Source organism: Aquila chrysaetos, chromosome 19 (genome assembly GCF_900496995.4).
Source record: "Aquila chrysaetos chrysaetos chromosome 19, bAquChr1.4, whole genome shotgun sequence".
Classification (NCBI taxonomy): Eukaryota; Metazoa; Chordata; class Aves; order Accipitriformes; family Accipitridae; genus Aquila; species Aquila chrysaetos.
Window position 1 is genome coordinate 10,268,183 of NC_044022.1, and position 27,988 is coordinate 10,296,170.

The window sequence follows — 27,988 nt, forward strand, 5'->3', positions numbered from 1 at the left end:
GGCGCGGCGCTGGCTGGCGGAGTTTCCGCGCCTTCGTCTCGGTGGCGGGGCGGACGCGCTGCGCCTCCGGGAGCTGCGTCCCGCCGCCTCCTCCCCTCCTTCCCTTCCCCCCCCCCGTTGCCCTCTCCCCCACGTTCCCCTCGCCGCCTCGGGCCATGCTGCTGCCGTCCGACGTGGCCCGGCTGGTGCTGGGTGAGTGAGCCAGTGAGGGCGGGGCGGGGTCGCCGCTCGCCTTGAGGCGCGGCGGGGACTCCCGGGCCGGGGGGCCGGCGGGCGGGGGAGGCGGCGGCCGCCGCCGCGCCAGGGGGTCTCTGCTGGGGATTGACAGCCGCCGGTCAGCGCCCGCGGCGCGGCAGGAGAATGAAGCGGCTGCGCCCTTGACCCTCGACCGCGTCGCGCTCGTCCCCCCCCCCAGGCTGGGGTTGTCGCTGCCGCTGTCGCGAAGCCCCGGGCCCGGCGGTCTCCGGGCTGTCCCCCCCGCCCGCCTCCGGCCCGGTCTCTAGCGGGAGACTAGCGCAGCTCGGCCTTGAGGGACTTGGGGGCCTCTGGAGCCGCCGCGGGCGCAGGGGAGCCCGCCAGGCCGTGCGGGCCGGGCTGTGCTGCTCCCCGGCCGTGTCTGGAACTCGGGTTCTCCACGAGTTTAAGAAAATGTGGTGGTCTGTGGTGTCCACCTCCAGACAGACGCCTGGCAAATGGGATTTAGGAAAGTATGCGGTCACAGGAGGAGCACAAGGGTGATCCAGAATACCAGAGGAGGCTAGGTTAAGGCTCAGCTGGTTTTTCTTTCCCTCCCTGGTTCTGTCACCTGTGAGGCTGCATTGAGAGTTCAGGTTTGCTCAGCGCCTGTGGACAGCACAGCGTGTGTTCAGGATATCGGCGACAGACAGTGAATGTTTTAAATGACTTTGTGCTTTGGATTGTTTGGATACTGCCAAAGATAAGAACAAATGGATGGTAATCAAAAATATGACCCACGTGTTTAAGTCGCACACATAAGCACCTGTTGGCACAGGTTGCCAAGATGTCCCGGCAGCTTGCATTGTGAGATTCAGTTTTCAGTTGTCTGCAATTTCTTTGAATCCAAAGACATTAAGGCTGAATCTTTTCTTCAGTGTTCTTCCGGCACAACATATTTTTAAATACTATCTGAAATGTTTCTTGCTACTGTCTTGACAAACAAGCCTATTAAGAGATGCAATGTTTTTCTTATCGTGAAGTAAGAGAGGACTTTTAGAAACTCCATGCATTGTAAAAGATTTAAAATCACACAAAGGAGATCTCTCACTGTGCTTTTCTATAAAAAATTGGTTAAGTTACAAGTTTCTGGGTAGAAAGCTTATCTCGTATGCTTACCACAGACTTGCAGACATAGTGTACAATCTTGGCAACATCATATGTACTAAGGATGATCCATCCTATCTTGTGTCTGTTGTGGCATGGTGCATGCATCATGTCTAGAAAACTTCTGAGCAACCTAAGGTTGTAGAACAGGATATTCCTTGTAGCTATTTCTGTCTTCTAATAGGGATTCCTCTTCCATGAGGCATCTCTGAATTTGGGCGGATGAACAGGCTCTTTTTTTTTTTTTTTTTTAAATCTCCGCGCCGCCGCCGCCCCCCCCCCCCCCCCCCAATAAGTCTTTCTGGTGCTGTGAAAGTTGATGAATATTGGTTTAAGAAACAAAACTAAAATTATAAGATGAGCTCACCCATAGAAAAATACATAAGAAAATTTATCTTTTTCTAATTAGTGTAAGAGTGAATGTGTACTATGAGTTAGATGTGTGTCTTTACATTTCTTAAGGTAGAACGAAATATTTAATCATTCCTAGTTCAGAAGGTACTGTACCTTTTGTGCCTTTAATGTGGTTTTGGTGACATTAGAGATTGTGTACTGTTACGTCATTATACAGTGTATGCACAAGCAGTTTAGTTGCACAGATCTTAGTTCTGGCATTTTTAAACTTTGGAATGCCTTATTTTGCAGGAAATTGGTGTATGTGCCAAATGTGCTTGTATGCAAGCATTCGTTCATCCCTTGCAATACTGTAGTAGGAGATTCAAGAAATAAAAATTGGAACTTTTAATGTAAATGTCCAGATGAGTTTGATTGTAAGAACAGCCTTACCAGCACAGATAAAAGTTCCACCTGCCTATTACCCCATCTTCCATCCTGGCCAACAGTGGATGGTATAATGGATGGGAATAAGACTGGCATGTAATCGTGTTTCCCCAAAATACACTGTCAGCTTCCAGCAAATTGTGGCTTGAGATATTTCTAGAAAAACGTATTTGAAAAATTAAACAGGACAGCCCTTTCCTTTCCACAGGTACCACTAATGTTTTCTGTCAGACAGGCCAGCTCATACGTTGTGATTAAGCTCACGGTGGTTATTCCCAAACTGTGTTTAACTTTCAAGTTTGCTCATTTGTTGAAGACCTGAACAGGGGCTCGTGTGTCTGCAATATGATCGGTTTTTTCCAGCTATACTCGGATCTGCTGCAAGATATTTGTCTTCATGCAAACCTAAAGGCTGCATTTTTTCTACAGGCATTCCTGAACTGAGGTGGACCGTTTTGGGGGTCCATTGAAATAGATATGCTAATGTATATATATCCTGCATTGTACAATTAGGCACATATTTTATCCTTTCTTTAAAACATTGCATGTTCAGTTCTGCTACAAGCAAGAAAGAGACATTTTCTTTTGTGGTTCTTTGTTCTAGAATCCTTCATTCAGATTGGTCTATTTCTATCTTTTAATGTTTAGAGTGTTTGAAGATTAAAGCAGGTCTTAAAAAGTTTGATTAAAGGAGAAGGTGTTTGCTGAGGAATGGAATTTTGGAGAAGTAAACTTTTTCAGTTTATTTCCTGTTAGTGTAACTACTGAGTCTTGGGGTGTGTACAGGGCACAAGTTGCAGCTAATACATCTATTGAAATGAAAATTACAGTAAGTGGGGGGAGAAAACTTTTTCCTGTTATTAATTTTTGTACAATGCCTATTTTTTTAATAAATATTATACACTGTTGTAATAGCTGCACAGGTTTTACCTGTTTTGAAACAGGAGGATGCGTGGAGAGTTACTGTTGCATAGCAGTGCATTTTATTAACAAAGTATTGTAGAATTCCATTTAATTATCAAACTGGGCTGTTCAGCCCATGTGAGAGTTAGTTTGTCAGCCCCCTGAGCCAAGAACTTTTATTTTCTTGTCTGTACAGTACTGTCTGTACTAAAGATCAATCAGAAATTGTTCATATTGCCTCACTTCCAGTCTTGAATAGTTTGTAAATACAGTCTAATATCAGTAATATTTTGTGCTCTTTCTCGTTTTAACTGTTAAAGAAATATTTTGCAAGATACATGTTCTTTCAAAATAACTTCACTTTCCTCGTCTAATATACAAATCTTTACCTGATTATTTCAACACTGTATGCAGCTGGTTATGTTAATGCTTTGATACCTATTGAACAGAAATAATGAATGAAATAGCAAAATTTTCCATCTGATTTGTTGCAGGGTATTTACAACAGGAAAAACTTCTAGCTACCTGCCGTGAATTTATTTTGGAAAGCTCAGATTTGAAAGAATATGCAGAGCATTGTACAGAGGATGGATTTATTCCAGCCTGCTTGCTGGTGAGTTTGTATTTGCAAAGCAGAATGTTAAATTGTCTTGCATCCATGGAAAAGAAAATTGAGATTTCTCAGCATAACAATTACTTCTCAAATGCTGCTTAAAATGTTAGTTAGATCGTCCCCTCTGGGTTTTTTGGGGGTTTTTTGCATCCTGTGATATTAGCAGTTATTTGGTTTCTAGTATTTAATCTTACTAAGAAACATTTAAGCATAAAATATGCAAATTGGTTTCAGCATATTACGTTTAGTCTACTTTATAGCTTTGAGATTGATTTGTGCAAGGGTGTCACAAGGGTTTTATTGATTTCAGGGCTGCTCTTGTAATTTATTGGAGATCGCTTTCCTATGCTAGGCACGGCAGCCAGTAATGTTCCATTTCAAGTACATATTAAATATTTAGGTAAGGTACCTCAGTTTTATCTAAGGCTACCAAATTTTGTTGACAAAAACTGTGTTTCAGCTCAGCTTCCTCTTTGATCAGTATCATCTGCTTTGTCCCAGGTGAAAAGTGGAAATTTGGGTGTGCATAAATACAGTGTGTAGCTACGTATGTAGATATGTGCATATAGCTACAGGGTAATTAGATATGTTGCATTTTTAACATATACAAAATGGGATTTTTAATGTAGTTTGCAAATTACAGGGTTTAGATATTGCCATGTATCAACCTTTTAACATTTATATGTGCATCTTCTTCCTGTTTTCCATTTCATTCTTCTAACAGATCAGTGAATTTTATGGGATTTTTTCCATAGTATTCAAAATTTGTGGAAATCTTTTCTGAGATCCGAGGTCTTGATGCACCTATTCAAAACAGACCATTGAACTTACTTCATTTACAAGTGTTTAGTCATTTGTACTTTGGGCATAGAGTATCAAGAACCAATCTATGGCCAGCAAAAATTAGAAAACCCAAATGTAAATAGATTATCCAGATTTTTAAAGCTTTTAATTATTTTCCTTTTCTCAGTAGAAGCATTTTTCCTGTTTTTCATAGAAAAGTGATAATATGATAGTGTGTAAGAAAAAATTCTCACTGCAGCTCAAAATACCTGCAATAAACGGCTGTATTTGTCATACCCGGTAGAGTTCCCACTAGCAAACAAGACAAGAAGGTACAACAAATGATAGTGGTAACCTTAAAATCTTAATTGTCTTTGTTTCACTTAAAATAACAGAACAAATAAATATGAAATGAAAGTTAATTCTGTGTGACTGTTAAGAATTTTACTTTAGACAGATTCTCTTCACGTTTGCATCTAAACACAAGTTGCATTCCAGGATGATACATACTCATTACTCTGTTACAGCTGTTCATCATCTTATTTTTGTGTTTTTATTCTGTAATAACAATGGAGAGCAGAGGTCATGCAGCTCTAACTGCTATACTGGTGTTGTGCAATGAGATCAAGCACTTCAGATTTTGTATGACGGCGTTTTGTTCCATAGATTGCTCTCTACCTAGTTTGAGTCAACTTGGCACCAGCAGCATAAAGTACAGTTCCTTGTGTTGAGGGTCAGCATGGTGTAGTGTTCTAAAGAACTGCTTAAATATAATGTGATAAAGCAGATAAAGTATAAGTTATTAGTGAAGATTCTAAGATCAGTATTTTTTTTCCAGTCCCTGTGTGGAAAAAACTTGACAACTATTCTTAATGAATACGTAGCCATGAAAACAAAAGGTAAGCCTTCAGAATGAGATTTTACTGTATTTTTCTTACTTATCTGTTGTGAACTCCTTGAGGAAGAGGTAATATCTCCACCTATATATGGACTTAGAGCAATCCCCCATCTATGCCAGAAGTTGAAGATTTCCATATTATGCAGACAATGGCCAATTAGATCAGCATCTTGTGAGCAGAATTAATTTATTATCTTAGTTTGGATTTGCCAGCATATATTTTCACTTCAAAGTTGAGCAGAACTTCTAATGTAATAAAGCACAAAGATATAATGAAGTGTGCAAAATGTATGGGTTTATGCTTACAAAATTATACTGTTTATTGTTTATAGTATAAATAGGAGGGGGAAGTGCTGATCTCCTCTCTCTGGTGACTGGCGATAGGACACGCAGAAATGGAATGAAGCTGCGTCAGGGGAAATTCAGATTGGACATTAGGAAAAGGTTCTTCACTGAGAGGGCGGTTGGTCACTGGAACAGGCTCCCCAGAGAAGTGGTCACGGCACCAAGCCTGTCAGAGTTCAAGGAGCGTCTGGATGACGCTTTTAGTCATATTGTTTAGTTTTAGGTAGTCCTATGAGGAGCAGGGAGTTGGACTCAATTATCCTTATGGATCCCTTCCAACTTGAGATATTCTATGATTCTATGAAATAACCAGGAAGAGTCCTATGATGTGAAATGTTTCTTGTCTTGTTTTTAAAACTAATTAAAATCATTTCAGAATAACAATATTTTCTATGAATATTAGAGACAGAGTTAGAGCATTTCCTGTTTTTAAAAGCAGTTATTGAGCTTCTGAATGTTGCCAAGTCTTACAATTTTTTGATGCATGTTGTATGATCAGATTTTAGTGGTGCTCGGTTCTAAGACTTGCAGTTTAAGACATATTGTGTTTGGAATATTTCTGAATGTTTTTTTCCTTTCACACTAGGTTTAATAGAAATGCTAACTAAGACACAAACATACTTTCTTCAAAATACTTTGTACTTGGCACCTTGAAAAACTTTATAAATTGATCTGCTTACATCTTTCCATTTATACTTTAATGTTTTTCTGTGCTTCAAAAATACCAAGTGTTTTTACCAGTTTGGGTGACATCTTAAAATAAACCATTACTTTTAAAGGCCTGTCTGCCAGTTTACAATTTTCAAAAGCACAAGTGTGACTTGGGAATCTGAATACCATTTCCAAAAGTGAGTTAGGTTAGGTTAGCATCTGTTTGCCCAGGAGTCAACACCATGTGCAGATTCCATTGAGAATTATCGTGAATATCTTTGCCTCAGTTTCATTTAGGCTTCTAAAACTGAGAACTGTATCCACAATGAATGTGTGTTCATATCAATGAAAGTTCTTAAATTAGGAGTTAGGGCTCTCTAATTAACAGAATATGAAGAAGGCGACTAGACACCTAAAGTTAGATGATGTCTGAGACACCTCATAGTAATTGTTTTGCTTGCAATTTTACTTTTTCTCAGCTTGTATGTGTTTGAGGCATCTAAAATGTGTTTTGTTTTGTTTTTTTAATGGTTTATTTTAGAAACAACAAATGAAGTTCCAGCAATGATGTCATCTCTGTGGAAAAAATTAGACTATACGCTTTCTCAGATCAGGTAATGTAGTTTCGAAATTGTGATGGGCTGACCCTGGCTGGATGCTAGGTGCCCACCAAAGCTGCTCTATCACTCCCCTCCTCAGCTGGACAGGGGAGAGAAAATAGAACGAAAGGTTTGTGGGTCGAGATAAAGACAGGGAGAGATCACTTGCTAATTACCATCACGGGCAAACCAGACTCAGCTTGGGGAAAATTAATTTAATTTATTACCAATCAAATCAGAGTAGGGTAATGAGAAATAAAACCAAATCTTAAAACACCTTCCCACCCACTCCTCCCTTCTTCCCAGGCACAACTTCACTCCTGATTTTCTCTACCTCCTTACCCTGAGCAGTGCAGGGGGATGGGGAATGGGGGTTGGGGTCAGTTCATCATAGGTTGTCTCTGCCGCTCCTTCCTCCTCAGGGGGAGGACTCCTCACTTTTCCCCTGCTCCAGCATGGGAGCTCTCTCAGTGGGTCCACAGGTCCTGCCAGGAGCCTGCTCCAGCGCAGGCTTCCCATGGGGTCACAGCCTCCTTCAGGCACCCACCTGCTCTGGCGTGGGGTCTTCCCCGGGCTGCAGGTAGATATCTGCTCCACCGTGGACTTCCACGGGCTGCAGAGGGACAGCCTGCCTCACCATGGTCTTCCCCACAGGCTGCAGGGGAATCTCTGCTCTGGCGCCTGGAGCACCTTGTTAAAGAATTTTCAGTCACGGGTTTCTCTAGGTTTGCTTTATTAACAACTCAGAGTTGGGCCACCACCACCACCACAGTGAATGGCAACCTTCCAAAAATTTCTCAGTCTTATATACCTTTTTACCACCCATTATCGCAGTCTGAAGTCTTTGTAATTTTCCAGCTGATCTTGGTTCCAATGTCGTTATCATTCATCATCATCTTATCTCATCCATTCTTCTTTTGTTCCATCCGGTCATCATCCTGTGGGTTTCGAAGTCTGTCTTGGGTCAGTCATCTTGTCATCCCCTTTACTTTGAAGTCTCGTACCTACACAATTCTGAAAAAACCTCTCTGGTTGTTCCATTAACTGTTTCACATTTATCTTTGTAAGTTCTATATATTTTAATCACTCCCCAGCTACGCACCTGTATCTTGCTGATTTTTCATCTTTTGTTTGATCTGTCTCTACTGATTAGCTTGACTGGGTTTTAATCCAGTCCTGGATTGGGGCTATACAGGGGGGCAGGCTGAGAACGCTGTTCATGGCCTGTTGCGCAGCTCTGTTGCCATTAATAACCTTAACCCATTCTATATTAATTTCTAACAGTCTTATAGTCCTAAATTTTCTAAAATCTTCTACACACCTCCTTCCCCTCCTTCTTCACTGACCTTGGTGTCTACAGGGTTGTTTCTCTTACATGTTCTCACTCTTCTCTCCGGCTGCTGTTTCTGTGCCTGCTGCAACTTTTTTTCCCTTCTTAAATATGTTATCACAGAGGCGCTACCACTATCGCTGATGGGCTCAGCCTTGGCCAGCAGCGGGTCCGTCTTAGAGCCGGCTGCATTGGTTCTATTGGACGTAGGGGAAGCTTCTAGCAGCTTCTCGCCCTTATAGCCCCCTGCTACCAAAACCTTGCCATGCAAAACCAATACAGAAATCAAGAAAGTAAAATGTCACTCTAAGAGTGAGTCCCTGTGTTGATCAACTCCCCTTACCATTGTATGAGAATGGTTTTGCTCTCTATTGCCTCTGACAGATGGTGAAAAAGATAGGTATGTGGGAGTTGATAGTTGAGTAGACGTTTCAAGATTTTAAGGCAGGACTAGCAGATAAGGAGGGCATTGGTGTGAGTATGTGGCCTTCCTGTAATAAAACAATATACTATGACTCATTTAGAATCTGATACCATTGTAGTTACGTGATCTAAAATATAACAGTAAGCTTCATTTGAAGGATCTGTGACCATTGTTTGAAAGAATAAAAATAACAATCAGTAGATTGAAGCTTTCTGAAGTAATGCACGGCTGGGACCAGACTGACATTAACCATATGATAGATACCGTTGCACTGTGTAGCTGTTTCCATTGTGCTGCTTTTATTTATGCCATCTGGTTTATTTTTTAGGAGCATGCAGAATTCAACAGGATTTTCTGCTAATCAAAGGAGTAAGTAACTGAGCCAATTCCATGGGATCAATGGCAAAAAAATGGAGGAATGCTGCAGCAATCAGTAACACATCCTTACTCTTAAAACATTGTCAGATCTCTTCTGTAGTGTTTTTTTCAGCATGTGTGTTGTCTTCAGTGCAGTCTGTGGATTACTGTAACGATCAAGAAAGGAAACTAAGAAAAGCTGAGCTTTTTGCAAGGGGCTTAAATTCTCTATATAGCATTTTCTTCTCTGCTGGAAACTTTTTAGAAGTTTGCATGGTTGAAAGGTTTAAAAACTACTGCTTCAGTCTTGAAGCTGTTAATTTGTGGTTCATAGAGGAACTGAAAACATAACCAGTCTAATCATGATGCAGTTTCATTTCTGTAGAAGGGGAATATAAAAATGTATTACAATCTTGGAACAACTATTATGCATACAAACATATATCTAAGCAAAATATGACAAGATACTTGTTCTATCTAGAATTTTCTTTCATTACAAAAACTGCCAACTGAACTTTCAAAAAGAAAAGTTATTTTACTTAAAAATATTTTTTTCCCTCTGTAGTGTTTCTACTGAGTAACCTGTGTGAGAAAAGAGAATGTGAAATATAGGTAGAAATTGTTCTTGGATCTGAGATTCACTGGATTGGGTGGTGTTCTGTTGTTTAAATTTGTCAGTTTTAGTCTGATAAATAAATGCAAACTTACATTGGTTTAGCTATTTCAGTTAAGGTCAATTATGCGAGTGGTATATTATGTAATGCAATATCATTTTGGTATGATTTATTCCTGTAAATATTTAAGCAGTGATATAAACATGGTTACAATGTCTATGTAAGTTGGCTGTACTTCTTGAATTATTTTGGCTCAAACAGAAGACAAAGATGCGTGTTGCTTACTTTTTGAGTTTTGTGAATTAGTTGTTGAAGCACAAAAAATTTTCAATGGAGCATCCTTAATTAGGTCTTGGAAAATCAGCAACCTTTTTAAATTCCTTTATCATACATTTTCATCTTGTCTTTATTATCTCCAGCACGTACAAGAAGTGGAATTGTAGAAATGAAAAGACAGAGAATGCTTCAGCAATCAGCTCCTGCAAACTCAGGATTGTTGTCAGTAGCCCATCAGTCAGGGCCACAGAATTCCTCTTCTATTGTATCTCCTCAAGTTATTCACAGGCCAACAATAAATCAAAGCATGTCACAGGCAAGACTGAATACGTTGTTTGTGCACCAGTCACAAACCCAGGAAAACAAGATCAGCAGTAAGTTGCCCACTTTTTTAAACCCTTTTTTCTGTGAAAAATCTATGGATATAGATGAAAGTTTTCTAAAATCAGGGCTAATGATCTTCCGCCAAAAAATTTTCAGAAAATTCATACTTTGGTCCCCTAGCTCTCCAAACTGGTTCAGGTGATTAAAATGAGTGCCCAAAAGAGAAATGGCTCTTGCATACTTGCTTGCTAATGTAAGTTCAGACATCAGAAGTGCATTAATTTGTCATTATTCTATCCTGTGTTCTCACCCTTACCCAAAACACTTGTTTTAGCAGATAGGGATGATCTACATCAAATGGATGTTTTTCTCAGGATATATCTAAAAGGAATGGTTCTCATTTTCATGATAATACCAAATTATTTTGTATGAATTCCCCAGAATTGATTGGAACATAGTAAGTAATGTGTAGATTTCTGTAGCGCTTCAACAATGTCACTGGAAAAGGTACTGGCATCATGATCTTTTTTTTTCCTTTATAAAGCAGGAGATTTCATACACATTCAAGTTCCAGCATCACAAGAACGAAAGCTTCATTCAAACTTGCTTTCTCCAGGGAGACGGAAAAGGTAAACATGGGGCGGGGTGGTGGTGGGGTGGTGTGGGGTTTTTTAAGATCATTTAGAGATTATGCGGTGTTCTAACCTCTAATGTAAATTTTCTTAGATGGTGGAGTGTTTCACATTTAAGATCCACTGAGAGTGGCTGGTGTATGATGTTTCACAAAGGAAAGAAAAGTCAAAGAACTTAACATTAGACTGATAGGAGGCTACTTGTGCTTCTTTATTGCATATAGCCGGTCTTTACATTATCCCAGTATTAGACATAGGCAAATAATATTGGAGCCTGAGATTTAGTATTCCTTCCAAAATATCCTTATCAATTCTAAAAATTCTCAATATTGATATAAATGTGCATTTTATCGTTTTTTAACTTAGAAAAACTATTTCTAAATTTTGTCAGGAAAAAATTTCATATTCGCACTAAAAATAGTATGAAAAACTGTTCTTATACTAGTTTCGCATTTTTTATTCTTTGATACCAATGTCCTTTTGTTTTTAATGAGTTGACTGGTCTCTGTGTTCCATTTGTTGTCCTTATTCCTGACTAAATCCCAGTCGGTAGTTTTGCTTATCATTTTTCCAGATCCTTACTCAATTTATACCTTTTCCAAGTTCTCTCTCTTCCTGCATGATTTTTTTGTATATAAGTGATTTTAGTGCCACTGCTGAATGATGGTTTCAGAAGAGCCTACACTTTGATTTCATATAAAAGCATTACATTTCCTATTCATCATCTAAATTCTTATGCAACCTAACATTTGTTTCCTGCTTTGACAACAGCTGCTCCTTGAGAGATCTTTATTTTCAGTGGTGATGCCCAAATCTTTTTCTTGAGTGGCCCTTAATTAGAACCTGTATCACCAGTTAAATTAATGTGTACTGGAGGGAGAAAAAATACTGAATAGTGGGAATGGAATTCAATTTGCCATTGTGCTGTTTACCCACAGTCTGTATATTTGTTTGTAACTTCTGTGAAGTCAGACACAATATATGCGTACAACATAATGAAACAGGTATTGGCTTTTATTGTATTTCCAGTATGTAGTTAATTTTCTTTTGATTAAAATCTTCCATTTGCTAAGGAGGAAGAGAAACACTTGATTTACTGACCATTAGATCTATTGTTTGCTATGTTCTCACAAAATACATCATAAATTTCCTGGAACATTTCAGTGAATCTCAGAAGAGGAAAAGCATTGCAACATCTGGACCTCTTTCAGCAGCTAGAAGTTCTCAAGACCCTGATGAAGTTGTAACAGAAAAAGAAAGTGAGCCGCTTGAAGAATTCATAGATGGTAACTTCCCAGTGAGTATATACTTATGGAAGGTACTTACATTTAAGAAACAAATTCAGACTAAGGAGAACTAGTCTTTTACATGTTGTTTGTCTTGGGTGTTATAGAAATTAATTTTAGAAGATAGATTTATTGTTTTGTATTTGAACTAGCTCTTCTGTGTACTAAACTAGTGAGGATGGCATAGCTATGTAGAGGGTTTTTTTCCTTGATTTACTGGCTTTGCTAAGATACGTGTAATCTGTCAGAATACAGATTTTAGGGAATGGAAACCAGAAAGCACAATAAGCCTTGCTGTACTTTAGGAGAGTAGAAGTACAGGAATGTTTTGAGATGATTTTCATAGCAATGTCATGCAGTCACATTGGCTGTCTCTCTTTTACAAAGAGTGTTCTCTGTGTTGAATTGATTTTTTTTTTTTTTTTTTTACTGGTAAGTTGGAAATTCATGCTGCTCTTCTAGTGATGGTAAAAGCAGAAACCTGACCACTTAAAAACTGTGTTTTCCAGCAACTGGTTATTGAAAATGCCAGAGAAAAAATCTTGAGCAACAAATCTCTTCAGGAGAAGCTTGCTGAGAACATTAACAAAATCCTGGGCAGGTAATAAAAGAAACCTCTAAACTTCATACGTATTCTTACTTGATTTATTTTTGAGTTCTGAACTAATGATTAATGTGTTGCAGTGATGGCAATGTCACTCAAGCCCCTAAACAGACAGACAGTGGTCCCACAGAGCAGGAGACTTCAATTGATGAAATCCTTGGACTTCAGGTAGGTGTGAATTGCCCTATTTACATTTTTTGAAGACCAGGCACATAAGAATGATCAGTTAAGGGAACTATGCTGAACCTCTGTTTACTGTCTGATATCTGAGATTGCTCTCCTCTTCTTTCTTTTTATTTGTTTGCTTTACAATACAACTAAGCCTACCTAATGGCTAGCATCTGCCCAGGGATGGTTCCACAAATTCCCTTGCATAGGCATTAACTCTTACCTTGTTTTATGGTGGTGTGCAGGTTCGAGAAGCTGAACTGACAGGATACTGGTATTTTGCTGGGGTTAATTTTGAGCCAGTTTAGCACTCTGCATTAATTCCCAGTACCTGTACATGGCAGCATAAGCATGCAGCAGGGTCAAAAGCCAAGGGAGTAGGACCTCTTCTGGCAGTGGTTAGCTGTTAACGTTACCTGCAGACTGAGATCTAAGTACACTGTCCCACAGTCACCAGCTGCCTACTTGCCACAGGATCTTTGGTAGCAGTAACTGGGTACTGGCTTCTGACTGGGGATCTGATCAATAGCCTTGTAAAAGAAAAAGGAATTTAAAATATCTTGTGGTCTCCAAACATGTTTAGTCTGATCTGATTTTTTGATTTGCTGCGAGATAAACATGGATTGTCTAGTACAGCAAAAGAAATTGTGTTTGGAGCCTAAATAAGGATGCTTTTTCTTCAAATTTAATATTTTCTTGCTTTTGGAGGCAATGTACATTCTACTTCTACAAACTAAACTTCTAGTGTTCTCCCTCCATTCTCCTACAAACCTGGAGCTGGCAATCACAGGGTTATGAAGGGCTCTTAACAAGGTAATTAAAATCTTCATGGCCCTTATGAAAAGGGCAGGAGAGTAGAGGCAGTTGCCTGTTTACAAAGTAGAGGTGTCTGTTTTTTAAAGGCTATTCTTCTGTCACTTGGTGATTTTTAGGTCAATTTTTGTCAAAGTACAGAGCTGAAAAGCTCTATTCCTTTTTTCTGAGCAGAACAAAATCAAAGCGGCTTCTTGATTTAGTTAGAGTAGCTGAGACAAAATAATCAAGCATATCACGTGGTATATCCACCCTTACAGACATCATATCAAAGGTTATAGAGTGCTTAGAGGATCTCCAGGAAGTCAAGAGAAACTTTGTATTTGAACACTTAAATATGTCCTGAGTGCCCCCCTCATTTTCCTCCTGGGCTTCTACCAAACAAGTCAGCTTGAAACAGGAACCTTAGAGCAGTGTCCTATGTAGCTGTGCCTTCCAGCTGCCTTCCACAGAAGAGTAGTTGGAAGTTATATTATAGAACATGTAATGGGTAAATGAAATCAAACTTCCCTTTGCTTAGCATTGTCTTCTACATATATGCAAAACCAAGAAATTAGGGTTAATTTGGGGAATTTTTTTTACCAGTGATTGGCTAGTGCAGGCTCATGGCATTCATTCACACCATCTGCATAAGCTTCCAGTGTAGCCCAAGATTTAGTCCTTCTTAAACAATGCTGATCATTATGTGGAGAATACTCCAGTATGCATGTGCAGGGTGTAATGTCTGACAAAGATACTTGGGTTTTGGGGGGCTTTATTTCTTAAACTTAAATTACTAATATTTTTTAACATTAAATTACATTCTGCCATTAAATTTGTGGCAGAAATGTTTGCAGCATTAGTCTTTATGTTTCTGTACTGAGCAGAAGCACTAGAACTAAAAACAACCTGAAAAGAAAACAATTCTTGTCTGTTTTTCTTTTAAGTTATGAAAGTAACTGTCTCACAGTTCTGTATATCTTGTCTTTTCTCAGGGTGAAATTCATATGTCAGAAGAGGCTATACAGGACATTCTAGAACAGACAGAATCAGATCCAGCTTTTCAGGCACTCTTTGACTTGTTTGATTATGGTGGGTGTATTATACTGTTGTACCATTACTATAAAGCACCATGAATGATGAGTTTTCCTAAGTATTGCTTGAAGAAGCAAAGGTAATTCAGCAGGCCTCTTTTGCAAGAGAAATGGACTTTATGGCATCTGTCCCCCTCAATTCAGAATTAGATTTTTATATACATTTATACATGACTATACAGTACAGCATTTTCTTGTGGCTGAAATTCTGGTTTTGTGCTTGCTGACTGATTGTTTTATTACTGTTATTTTAGACTCTTCTGGTCTAAAGGATGATAGTTCATACTTGTTTTTCTATGCTGTTGTAAAATTTTTCTATTTGTCTGGTCAGGGATATCCTCACATAAAATATAAGGACGTTTTTATGCTATTTCTGGATTTGTAATGAATATAGACAAATAGTTCTTTGAGTTTAGGATGGCATTTCTTGAATTTGAAATCTTCGTGCTTCATTTAAAATGTATTAATCACATTTGTGTGTAAAATTACATATTTAATCATTCTTCATGCTTCATTTTGAAAATAGGAAAGAGCAAGGTAAATAAGAACTTACCTGCTGGTATTTCTGGTCAGAGTGGAGTAGAAAATTCAATCCTGGTGGATGAGGATAACCTGGAAACACTTGAAAGTTCTTTAGGAACAGAAGAAACTAGTAGATGTAGGTTGGTTTTTTTTTTCTTTAAGATATCTTCTAGACTGTTTACTTTTCATTATGAAAATATTTTCAGACAATTTGTACATTTTGAAATCTTCCCGTTTTCAATGGTAATATCCAATCTGACATTTCCATTGCATGAACATACGGATACACCTACTCTGTTAGAAAGTTTCAGTTTATTAAACTTAACAGTAGTCCATCAGTGTACTTACAAGTTGTACTTGATAAGCTCCTAAATGAAACCAGAATATCTGCAAATCTGTTTTCTCATCCAAAACAGAGATACTTTGCAGTATTAATTGTGGAACACAAAGATAATATTTTACATCTAACCATATTAATCTTTTCTCTCTATTCTGTAATGTATTGTTTAACACACAAAAAGAGTCTTCCTCTGGACCAATGATATGTTTAGTCTGTCTACCCTGTTTTTAACAATAGTCAGTAAGTAGCAGATATTTAGTGAAAGTATATGAGAAATAGAGCTAAGAGGTCTTTAGCCTGAGATGGTTTTTGTGCTTCTGGAAATCTGGTTTAGTGACTTGAGACATTTGCTTATTATGTGTACACTTATTATTTATGTACAAACTGATTTGCCAGATTGCCTAAGGTATGTAACCATACGTTTCATATACTTTCCACTTAGCTTGAAAGTAAGGATGAGTAGCATTATTCCCACGTAGTCTCATGTGAAACAGTTTTCCACTGAACTCCTAAGTTGCTTCTGAAATGCTGTAAAAGGATCATCTGTTCTAATAATTATGGAACTAATTTATTCTCTGTTTTACAGGTGATAATTCTAGAGAATCACTATCCTGTAAAGGTTTTCAGTTAGGAGAAGCATCATGTGTCTTGAAGGCCAGCGTTAACGATGATGATACGGCTAAGAAAAATACAACCAATGAACAGTTGCATGGAAATTGTAGGCCAAGGAAGCAGACTGAAGTACTTAAAACTGTTACCCCTGAACACATTGGAGAGCTTGAAATCACTTTTGACTCTGTTCCTGGTTTGACTGAACCTAACAAGAGACAGAGTTCTGATAGTGAATGTAATGAACACTGTGGAGATTCTTATCATAAAAAAGAGTCCTCTGCATTAGTATCTGAAAGTGAAAGAGCCATGGAAATTGAAAAAGGCCCACTAAGTCATAGTGCTCAAAATAGTCCTAATTTAGAATATGTTCATTCTGGTAGTCCACAGATTTCTTTGATTTCATTGGCAGAGGGTACTACAGCCAGTGAAAACAAAACACATTCTGGAAGTAAATGTCACTTATCACCGGATAAATCACTGTCTGAAAAAACAGTTACTGAAAGCCCTTCTGATGGGACCCCTGGCCACAGTGTACTGCTGAGAAAAAACAATTCATCAATTTCTAGCCCATCAGCAGATGCAGGAAAAGAACAGGCTGCAACAAATGATACAGCTGCCTTACCTGGTATCTTTCAGGAGAACTCTAGCCACCACTCTAACCAACAGGAACAGAGTACGCAGTCAGACTGTGCTGCTGCAAGATCTGCAGTGAAGATTTCAGAACTTGACAAAACAGAGTTGCAGCTTGAAGTTGTTGATACTTCTAACAAAACTTACTCAAATGATCAGCATACACTTGATAAGCCTTGTAAGAAAGAGTTTAACCTCCCTTCGGGTCTGTCAAACTCAGAGGGAACACAAGGGGAAATGCAAGAACCTTCATCTTCTACAAAAGTAGATGCTGATAATATATATTTCTCTTCTGGTGATGATACATGTACAGAAATTTCTGTAGTATCCACTGAAAATAATCTTACTACATCTGAAATATGCCACTCTCCTCTCCCAGAAACTGCATCCTCAACAGATGAGTCGGGTACCGAGGCCAAAAGTATAAGCGGTGTATCTTCTAGTAGTCAGTCAATGGATGTTGATCCTTCTAATATAATGTCCCTCAAGATCATCATCAGCGATGATCCATTTATTTCATCAGACACGGAGTTAAATAATGCTGTTTCCAGCATCACGGGAGAAAATTTGCCGACTATAATTCTGTCTTCTCCAGCCAAATCCCCAACCAAAACTGCAGGCCTGTCCAAATGTCTAACTTCAGAAGACACAGAAAAAAACGTGGATTCAGCTTTGGCAGAGCAAAATCTTCTTGTGCTTAGACCTAAGGATCCTGTGGTCACCTCAGCTAACACTCAGAATGAAGACTGCACTGTTTTTTCAGTTGCAGGTGCAACAAATCTTTCCAAGGAAGGGGGATTTATACAGTTGATGCCAGCAACAAGCACAGCTTTTGGGAATTCAAACAACCTTTATATAGCCACCTGTGTGACTGATCCAGCTACTTTGGGCACAGCTGTAACACCATCAAATGTAGTTGTATTGCCTGGCAATTCTATGCCGCTTGCTGCCCAAACTCCAGCTGTACAACAGTTACGGACTCCTCCCAGATCCAGCAATGCATTTGCAGCAAACCAGACTGTCTCCCCAAACTTCCCACAAGGTAATCTCATTATTAGAAAATGACTGAAAATGTGGTGTTTATATAGTGTTTTTATTCTTTTTTTGTAAGTGCATTAAAAGTAAACAATTTTTAAACACTGCTCTGTCTGCCCCTTGAAACTAGCAATGTATTTTGGGGGTATATTAGGTGTTACTAAAAATGAAATAAAAACTACAAAGAGTCATTGACCGGGCTGCTTTGAAAAAAATAGTCTCATATTTCAGAAGCTTAAACTGTGTAATTTTAGCAGTGATAAATTTAGGAAGCATATTTTGGCTTAGACCAGAAAAGATTCCATTGTTTTGGCTAAATAAAGCAGGCTTTTTGTTTTTGTTTTAGTAAGATTTCTGTTATAAATAGAATGCTATGTCTTATAGGTATCCATATTTAGTTTAGATAACTGGTTAGATGTAGATAGTCCTTCCAAAATTACTTCCTTGTTTTGTTTTATTTTCAAAAAACCTATTCTACACTGGAAGTACATTTAGACAAATATAAAAGTATAACATTATTTCTTTCAATAATATAAAATCTTTCCTGGTATAAGCATTTTTATTACTACAGCAATAAAAAATTCAAGTGCTTTTTAAAATGTTAAACCTAATTATAATCCAGCTGTAATCAACAAATTTAGATTTCTTTCCAAAACTAAAAACTTGTTGCAGTTATCCTTGAAATTCTGCATGTAGTCATTTCATTGTGGCAGAGACTGGTGCAACAGTATGTGCAAGGTCTCAGAGTGCTGGTCTTTTCCATCATTAGGATTTCTTTATGCAACTGTTATCTATTTTTTTTTTTTTCTTTTTTTTTCGTAGAGGAGAAATAGAAGTTTGCCCATTCTTCTGCATTTGATATTTTTCCTGGTAGTGCTCATGTAACTGAAGAAGTGTGTGGAATAAATTTTTCTTCCACTTTTCAATTAATGTGCTATAATAGTTTCCCTGTTTTATAATTCCTGTATGTCTGGCAGCCAGATACTCTTACAACCTGTTAGAATAACTGTTTTAAAACAACTGGTTTAACCATGATTTAAATAGTTAAATAGGAAACTTTGGCTTAACTATTCCAAATTAGTCTTATTGTGCTTTATTTTACTTTTTTAAAATAATTAATCTCAAACCCACTAATTAACTAGAAGCTTGGTGTACTACGTTTAACACCTCCTACCAGCCAGGAATATACATTAGATACCTACATACGGACAAAGCTAGCCTTTCCCAGCTTGTTGTGTGCTTGGAAGGAGAAGGTGTTATAGGTGCATTGGAACAAAAGAAATAATTGTGCTAATGACTTTCGAGCATGCTAATTGTAGAGAATAGGATGCAAATAATAGTTTGTTTTTACTAAGAAGCAAAATAAACTATTTGATGTTACTTTTACTGGTTTTTATAAATCACTTTAATTCAAAGTTGAAGCCTTAACATAGGTTTGTCATATTTCAAGCTTAATTTTGAACCATTTCTTAAAGAGGAAAACAGACTTTAGCTAAAGAATTCAATATAAACTAAAAATAACACTGGTACTTACCATGTTTTCTAGTAGTGATGTATAGTAAGGACAGTGAAGTTTTTCCAAAAAGCCAGAGCTTTTCTCGCCACAGGTTTGACCATGTGTAATTTTAAGAAATCCTGTCTTGAAGCTTTTCTTTTCACTGAAGTATTTTTAGTTTCTGTACAATTTTAACACTTTGATATTTTTTAGGTTCTGCCATTATAATTGCATCTCCAGTGCAACCTGTTTTGCAAGGAATGGTGGGAATGATACCTCTCTCAGTAGTAGGACAAAATGGAAATACATTTTCAGCACCTGCCCGCCAGGTAACACATCACAAATAAAGCTTTTCAAAATTAAATCTGAAGTGATAAGGAGTCTATAGGTAAATTGTAATGGAATATTTTGATTCTTTCTAGGTTCTACATATGCCTGTGGCTAATCCAGTGTGCAACAGAAGTGTCCCAAAACTTCCCATCCCTCCCAAATCACAAAAGATTCCTGGAGCAAGAAACAAGTCTAATACAGGTACCCGCCTTGCATTCTTGAGAAGGGCAGAAGAAAAGTAGGGGTTCTGAAGACATGTCAGTTCTGAGTAATAAAGTTTTATAAACACCAATGCTCCTCTGCCAGGTAACCACTGGGATGGCTTTGAGAGAGGCCTGTACCTGCAGTTAGTAACTGTATTTGCTCAGTTTACAAAGAATAACTCCCAGCATATAAAATAATTCCAGATTTGGGATCAAGCTTATTAACAAAATTTAATGTTTCAAGCTCTAATGCAGTTTTAAAAGTTTACTTTTCTTCATTATTTCTGATTATTTTTCATCTCGGTTATAAGTACAGTTTACTGCTGCCATTGAAGCCAAGCCACGTGGTAACAAAGAAGTTATTAGAAGAGTCAGCAATTCTAAACATTTATTAAGGAAAATATTTAGTAGAACTGTTGTGTATTTATAAAAAAAATGCACTCTGCTGTTTTCTGTTTGCCATTTCAGGTATATGCTTCTGTATATTCATTTCACTGAGACCTTGCTTCTTTAAATAGTAAATTGAAACAAGACTGGAGTTACATTCATTTCTCAGTGTTGGGAGGGACTAAAGAAAAATGATTCAAAATAGAAAATAAATTGAGTTATAAGGACAACTTGTGCTTTAGCCTATCTACCTTTTTTAAAAAGAGTAGGCTTACACATAAAAAGGAAAGTAGAATGAAGTTGCAAATTAAGAAAAAAAGCTAGGATTATATAGTTAGTCTGCACTCTGGTTTGCTGATGGATAACTGAGAGTTCCCTGTGGTTATTTCCCTTCTACTTGGAAATCCCTGCTGTGCATTTGTAAGTCCAATATAGTTGGTTTTGTCTTGCCAGGCCTACGTACTATCTAAGCGTAGACAGCAAGCTTCTTGTTTATACTTAGCTCGTTACCTTTGCTAATCTATTAATCTGTAAACTTTAAAATTACGAAAAAATTGTGGAGTTTTGTTGCTGGGTTTTTCTTTATTGATGCTCTGTCAGGTGAAATGTCATTGTACTAACAGTGAGATGATTTACTTGGAATATTGTAGTTTATTAATACTTCATCTGTTGTTCCAGGAAAATTGGTATCAAGTGTAGCTGAGCCTTTGAGCCATACAAATTCTCGAACACAAAGGTCAGTAGTGCTTGGTATTCAAACTTGCTTTCTTTTTCTTGCCGTGAATGTCTTCATACAGTATTGGTAGAGGAGAGCAGCTTTTTTTAACAATGGCATACGCAGTACCCCCTTTATATCCTCTTGTCTGTCTGCTAGAAGTATCGACACAGATGTGTGCTAGTACTGGTGCAGCCTGTGCTAGAATTTTGCTGTTGCTGTTCCTATGTTAATTTTGTATGGCTTTGTGTTTATTTTCTCCTGTCTCAATTGTCAAATAGAAATTGTGTGAGCCGAGTCCAAGCTAGGAGAAATTGCCTGTTACATTTACTGGGATATTTTAATGACTAAAACCTTTTTCTTTTTTTTTTCTTTTTTTTTTTTTTTTTTTTTTCTTTTCAGATGAGTGGTACCCATGGTTTTGTAGTATAGCCTCATTGCCTTTACTGCTCTCTGGTCCAAATCCAGTAGGGCTTGTTAGATTGGGTTCTGGAGCTGTATAGATTAGAACACTGCTTCGTCATTTATAAAGTGAAAAGTCAAAGGAAAGATGGCGAGGAGAACAGCATGCTAACTTCATACTGATGAATATAACTTAATTGCTAATTGAGATAGGTACTAGTTTTCTGTTGGGCAAGTGAGAGAGAACAAAGCAGGGCTTCAGTAGTAACTCTCCTTATCGTTAATGGACTTCAGAAACAAAAGGATGTTGGAATGAGCAAAAGAGTGTAGGAGAAGATAGGAAGTTCAGTTTAAATATTAGAGGTGAAATGTTCTTTTATTGTAAAAATAAAACATACTTAAAAAAAAAATCTACATATTCAGAACTCAGTTAAAATGATGGAAAAGTGGAGGAAAACAGGTATGAAGTAAACTTCCTAAGAAAACCCCACCACATACCAAGGTATACAGTATACATGCATGAAAAATTAGTGATTTTTAAAAAGCCACAGAAGCAAGATTTTGGATAACATCACTTTGATAATTCAGCTTTCTGTTAATTTTAACCGATCTCCAGACATATGTTTTGCACAGCAAATAGAGCAAAATGTTCCCTGTAAAGGGATGTAATTTCTCATTTCTACTCTCTACCCTCTGTCTCATCTCACATTTCACAGAAATAAAACAAACTGCTACCACCCCTACCATCTTTACCAGCCCAAAGGTAACAAAGTTACCATCCCAAAGTTAATTTGACTTTTCCTCTTACAAACCATAAAGGCTTATCTGCATGGGGAGTGTCTTACTAGCATAGATGAATAAGCAGAAGCTTCTCTTGGAAATGCAGCATAGGCCAGGAAGAGGGCACAGACATAAGTGGTATGAGCTGACAGCGCAGACGCATTTTTCTTTTGACATTGCTACAGTGCAGTGGTGGCCTTTTCACATGGATGTGGCTGGTTGTCAGGTGGAGACCAAGCCCTAGGGAGTTTGTATGTTCTTATCGTGATGCCCACTGAAAGCTTTTTGTCTTGCTCTGTATCCCGTCACTTACAGCAAATGCATAGGGGAGAGTACAAGGCACACATGTGATGATATTGCCCAGAATATTCTGGCAGCCTCTTAGCAGTTTCAGCTCCAAGGACTTCCAGAGCCACAAGCAGTATTCTGGGATGGACTATCCTGTCATGGATGTGCTCAGTTTCTTTTTGAACTCAAACTACCAGCATCCACAAATATCCCAGGGTAAAAAAAGTTTGCAGGCTTAATTACATGCAGTGTCCCAATGTCCTTGCTTTGTTTTGAACCTGACACTAGTTTTACTTGATGCCCCTAGTTCTTCCACTAGAAGATACAGTAAATAGTTTCCTTTTTGTTGGCTTTTCCCCCAGATTTTTGTTGCATTTCCTCTCGGTCATCTCTCTTTCCAGGCTGAAGAGCCCCTGTCTACCTAACTGTTCTTTGTACAGACTCTGTTTCATACCTTTTTGTCATCCTTTTTGGCCTTCCCTGAGCTTTCTGCAGTTGTCACCCCTCGCTCTTGGTCTTTGCGCGTTGATAAAATACTTATATTTAGAGAATGGAGAGACCTTTAAACAGGTGTTTTGAGGGGTGGGTGGGGACTTCCAGCCAGCTGAAATGAACTTACTTGCCTAGTAAGAACAAGTATGTCGCTGAAGTGTTTTTATCTCATTTTCAGGACTGGGAATTCGGACAAGATTATCACTGCAGAACTAGGAAGGAAAGTGGAGGAGAACTTACCTGTTGCACCAGTAGAGAGCATAAGCTCAAATTCAAGACAAAGTGAAAGTCACAGGAGAGTGCTTTGCTTTGATAATGTCCTACCCACTCCAGGAGGAAACACCCAAATTCAGCCTACTAAGAGTTTATCCCAAAAAGAACGAACTGAAAATACTTTATTTGCTGTTGACTCTGCATCATCCTCTGCTAAAGCACAGGTAGCAAAGAGAGAGAAAGATAAAACATTGCCTAGAATTCTGTGTAAGCCAGAAGTTGGTAGCAACAGAAGCGCAGCTGCAAAGGAGCCACAGCCCGAGCGGAAGGTGGCAACTGCAGGGCTTCCGTTAGATCCCTTCCACAAGACTACAGCAAATAAAGAAAATGAATTACGAAGGGATACTGATGAAAAACAGAAGAACCAGGACACTGCCAAACTCTCAAATGGCCAACAGACTGTTAGCTTATGGAATGAGAAAACGGTTGCTTCGGTGCAAGAGCTGAACAAAAAGCAAGGGTCGCTGTCAAATGGGAATGGCAAATCTTCAGTGTCCGTTTCTTTAGCTTCGAAGGAGCCAAAGCGGGAACCAGCTAAAGTTTCCAACCAAGGCCTTTGCCTGTCAAGTCCGTTCACTAAACAATGTGTGGAAATGTTGCAAGACATTCAGTGGCATAGCCCGACTAGTAAAACAGTTGAAAATGGAGAATTGCCGGTACCCCGTACGCCATCTGGAGTTGGGGACAGACATACAGATGATACTACAGACAGTGTACGGACACCGACCTGTCGGCGCTTCAACGAGGATAGCACGACCCCTAGAATAATGGTACCCCCTGCTACGCCAGACTTGCCTGCCTGCAGCCCGGCTAGTGAAACAGGTAGCGAAAATAGTGTCAGCATGGCTGCTCACACGCTGATGATACTGTCACGGGCAGCTATTGCAAGGACTAGCACTGCAACGCCCCTGAAGGACAATACTCAGCAGTTCAGATCTTTAAGGAGCACAGTAAAGAAAAGGAAACTAGAGGACTTGAATGAGGGTGAGAGAAATTCTCGTTCTGCAAATAGAAAAGACCTTCAAAGCTCTCCAACACCATCAAAGAAGAAGAAAATAAAGGCAAGTACAGGCATTTACTTTTTAATTTAAAATTCTAAATATACATTAGACATACTTATATATTATTTATAGCTCTCTAGATATAATATATAATGGGATGGTTCAGAGATGCTAGTCCACATCCCCAACATCCTATTTATATTTGTCAGTTTTACTAACTTTGCCTCTTGAGCCTGCTCTGAACTAACAGTTTTCTTAAGATTAGTATAGTCTTCAGATACACACAAGCAACTCCTACTGACTCTCTGCACATACCTATGAAAATCAAATTATTTCTCTTAAAACATGAATGAGTTTCTAAATTCTAACTTCAGACTAAGTTTTTAGGTGGAATGTAGGAATTAAGCCAAACTCAAACTAGGCCTTACTAGAATTCAAGCTATTCTTGCATCCTCGTTTACCCCCAGGACTAGGAATCCACATTTTGTGTGTTCCCAGTCTCCACAGTCTAGAGCACCATGCCTTTGACTTGGGGATTTAATGGAAAATAGCAAAGGTGGGAGACATGAAATGGTGACATATGTAAATAATCAAAAAGGAAACACAGTCTAACTTTCTAATTCACCACACTTAGATATAGCATACTCCTGAAATACTGTAACTGGAAAATGCTCGCTTACTCTACTGCATATATGACAAGAGTGGAGAGGCTGTGCCAGTCTGGTCTGGGTGGGCTAATGCTGAAACCGAGAGCTCAGCTACTCCTGTCCCATAACCATGCCATTTGTACCCTGGGGGGTATATGCATTGCAGTGTCCGATTTCTAGGTGAGCTTTGTGCAGTTATGTCTACAAGGTAGATGGAAGGATGAGGAAGAAAGGAGTGCTTACAGACTCTTCAGTATCCCCAGGTTCTTAGTATCAAACACAACTGTTCTTTTCTTCTCCTACAGAAAAAGAAGCTACCAAATTCTTTTCCAGCAGGAATGGATGTGGACAAGTTCTTGTTGTCTTTGCATTACGATGAATGAAAAAAGAGAAGTTGAACTGTGACTGTCTAAAGCTAGGTGGTGTTACGCTGAGGTTTTGCATGGAAAGAGAAGTTAATTCTAAAGGGTGAGTTGCACTTTCAGTGCACTGAAGTTTCACTTTATAGCAAAATCATGCTGTTTCTGAAGCAGGTTGCTAAGTGTAAATATCATTTGAGTTGGTATAAGTTTATTTTCGAAAAAGCACTTGCGTAATTATAGAGCCATTGAATTTGCAAAATTGTAAATTTGTATAAATGTAATGTAAGAGAAGTTGTATGTTTCCTGTTACACCACGTTGTCTGTGTTCTGCTGCATTCTCTACTTACCCATCTGAACCGCTTAGCTGATTTGTGAAAAGGTGGTGAATTTGAAGGCGGTGTTTGTAGTTCACTGTTGTAAGACACGGGCAGCCAACTTGGCCGCTTCCCGTTGTCTTGTTGAATCCAAAAGGGACTTAAATCTTCAGCTGTAACTGGCTTGTACTAACACTCTCTTCTCCTGCAACTGTCAAAACCATGTTGTAAGGCTTTGAATGAGTTAACAAAAATACCAGTAACTAAACATTAAGGCCAATAAAACCTCCAAAAGTATTTCTCATCTAATGAAGCTTTTCCCAACCAGTCATTCAGGTAAGAACTTTAATTTGGAAGGGCTTCATCTGTTTACAGTATTTGCTGCATACATAGGATGTCCTTTGAATGCAAAAGCTCTTTTCAAACAATGTACGTTGTTGTGGGTTAACCCCCGTATTCATACTCCAGTATGAATACTTACACTGTAGCAATAGCCAGACAAGAATTTCAGTGTGTTCTGTTGCAAAAGTCAATTCTTTTAACTGCCTTTTGTACTGTGTTGAGAAAGCTTTTGTTAATATCACTTATGCTTTTAGCCAGACATGGAAGAAATTGCATCTAATCTTTCCGCTTAATGTAGAATTTGTCATAGCTGTTATACAAACTCTCTTCAGAACAGGCACAGGAGAAGCTCAGCCTACATTTTAGTAATAATTAGCATGGGTGAAAACTACCACACTAAGCCTTGCTCCAGTACTGCAGAATTTTCTCTATTGGTATTTCCTCCTTTGGTCTCAAATTGTTGAGGTCTTAAAAAACTCCAAGTTTTCTTGTAAGAGATCTGTACAGCAACAGGGCAATGTTTCAGATAAATAGTGTACAAGGATTCCTAAGGAACCAATATTATGCAGTAGATGTTTATATTAAACCCATCCAATAACTAAATACTGCATAGCATTTACAGCTTGAATAAATATTTTTGTTTTAATAAAAAAATTGTGTGCCTTGCCTAATGTTTTGTAAGCAAGTCCACTAAGCAGCTTTGCAGATACTGTATAGAAAAGTTATGTTGATCAGTCATTTTTGAAGAGGAAGAGCTCAGTATTAAACAAAGTTCTAATAGCAGCAATTGTCAGAGTGGCAAAAACAATTGTCTCTTTGCTACATGGTGGCGTTTTATGCATAATAGTATTCTGACAGTTGATATGTGATATTTTTAAATAGATTTGCTATTTATTTGAGACAATAGTGTAGCTCTTCATGGGACAGCCAGTATTTGCCATAATCTTTCTTTTTCAATTCAGGTGATCCAGTAGTACTAAAGATGTGAATTATCAGTTCGCTTACTTACTTACACTCTTTCAAAGGAAGCAGCATCTTCAGTTCCAAGCTGCTGTCATATGGCAAATAATTTTCAGAAGAATAGGTATCAGAGCATGAATGAAGGTTAAATGCTACATTCTAAGAAAATTAAACGCCACTGTTCATTTGCTACAAGTACATTCATTCCCAGAAGAAACAGATCCCACTACATCCCAGTCAAAGTATTTATTACCCCTACTTTATGGAGGAAAATGCAAGGACAATCAGTGGGTGAAGATGACTTCCTGCTGAAATCAGTGTCAAAATAAGAAAGCAGTTGTCCTAAATCCCAGCTAAGAAACTTAAAAGTGTTTGATATTTATCCCTTGTGAAAAGGGTGAGGTGGGAATAGGCTTTATACTGGTGAAATAGCCAATTTTTGCCCTCTGGTAAAAAGCCTGCCGAGGAAACTGCGTAAGCATCTCACTGAAGTCTTGAACAAGATTATCCCAGGAAAGTATTTTTCTAGCTCCCCATACCAGCAATAGGAATGCTTAACCCTCTGCTCCTGAAGACTTAACTGTGAATTCCAGAGCACAGCCAGGTGACTGGGCATCTCCTAGGGAAGAAGCAGTAACGGCAATTGTACTCTTTTGGTCCTGAATCTGCCTGTACTTCAAAGCATATTGACAAAACTATACATCACAGAGGTTTAAATGAACAAAAAGCAGTAGCTTTTGAGGCCATATTAGTACTTGCATGTGTAAGTTACGCCACTATCTCTTCTAGGTTGCTTGGGTACTACACCCCAGGCCAGGGTAAGCGAGTGCTACAGCAGGGCTCCTTCTGTGCATGTGACCTGCCTTCAAGGTACACAACAGTAGAAAACCAACCTCTGAGTGAAGTTATTTTTTCCATGAAAATCACTTAGTAGTTAGGAATAATAAGCAACAAAACTGTAAGAAACTAGCTGCCTCTAGTAGCAGTCCTATGTGAGTTACCAAGAGAATTCATTGTCAGTGGCATTTGAGAAACCATACATCA

The 27,988-nt window shown here is 38.5% G+C and overlaps 1 protein-coding gene across 2 annotated transcripts; it reads left to right on the forward strand.

The window, feature by feature from the left end:
- Nucleotides 1–32: 32 nt before the first annotated feature.
- On the forward strand, nt 33–26,638 carry LOC115353270 (protein NPAT). Of its 2 annotated transcripts, none has more exons than XM_030042450.2 (18): nt 33–192; nt 3,519–3,637; nt 5,259–5,319; nt 6,856–6,928; nt 8,996–9,036; nt 10,058–10,288; nt 10,783–10,867; nt 12,035–12,167; nt 12,666–12,757; nt 12,841–12,928; nt 14,716–14,812; nt 15,341–15,472; nt 16,263–17,960; nt 19,662–19,777; nt 19,871–19,979; nt 21,047–21,104; nt 23,224–24,379; nt 25,272–26,638. In XM_030042450.2, exons 1-18 carry the CDS (start codon nt 156–158, stop codon nt 25,347–25,349), a joined length of 4,404 nt encoding a protein of 1,467 aa, XP_029898310.1. In that variant the 5' UTR covers nt 33–155; the 3' UTR covers nt 25,350–26,638. The 2 variants fall into 2 exon arrangements, with proteins under 2 accessions (XP_029898310.1, XP_029898311.1); XM_030042451.2 differs by having other exon boundaries at nt 10,786–10,867.
- Nucleotides 26,639–27,988: the final 1,350 nt, after the last annotated feature.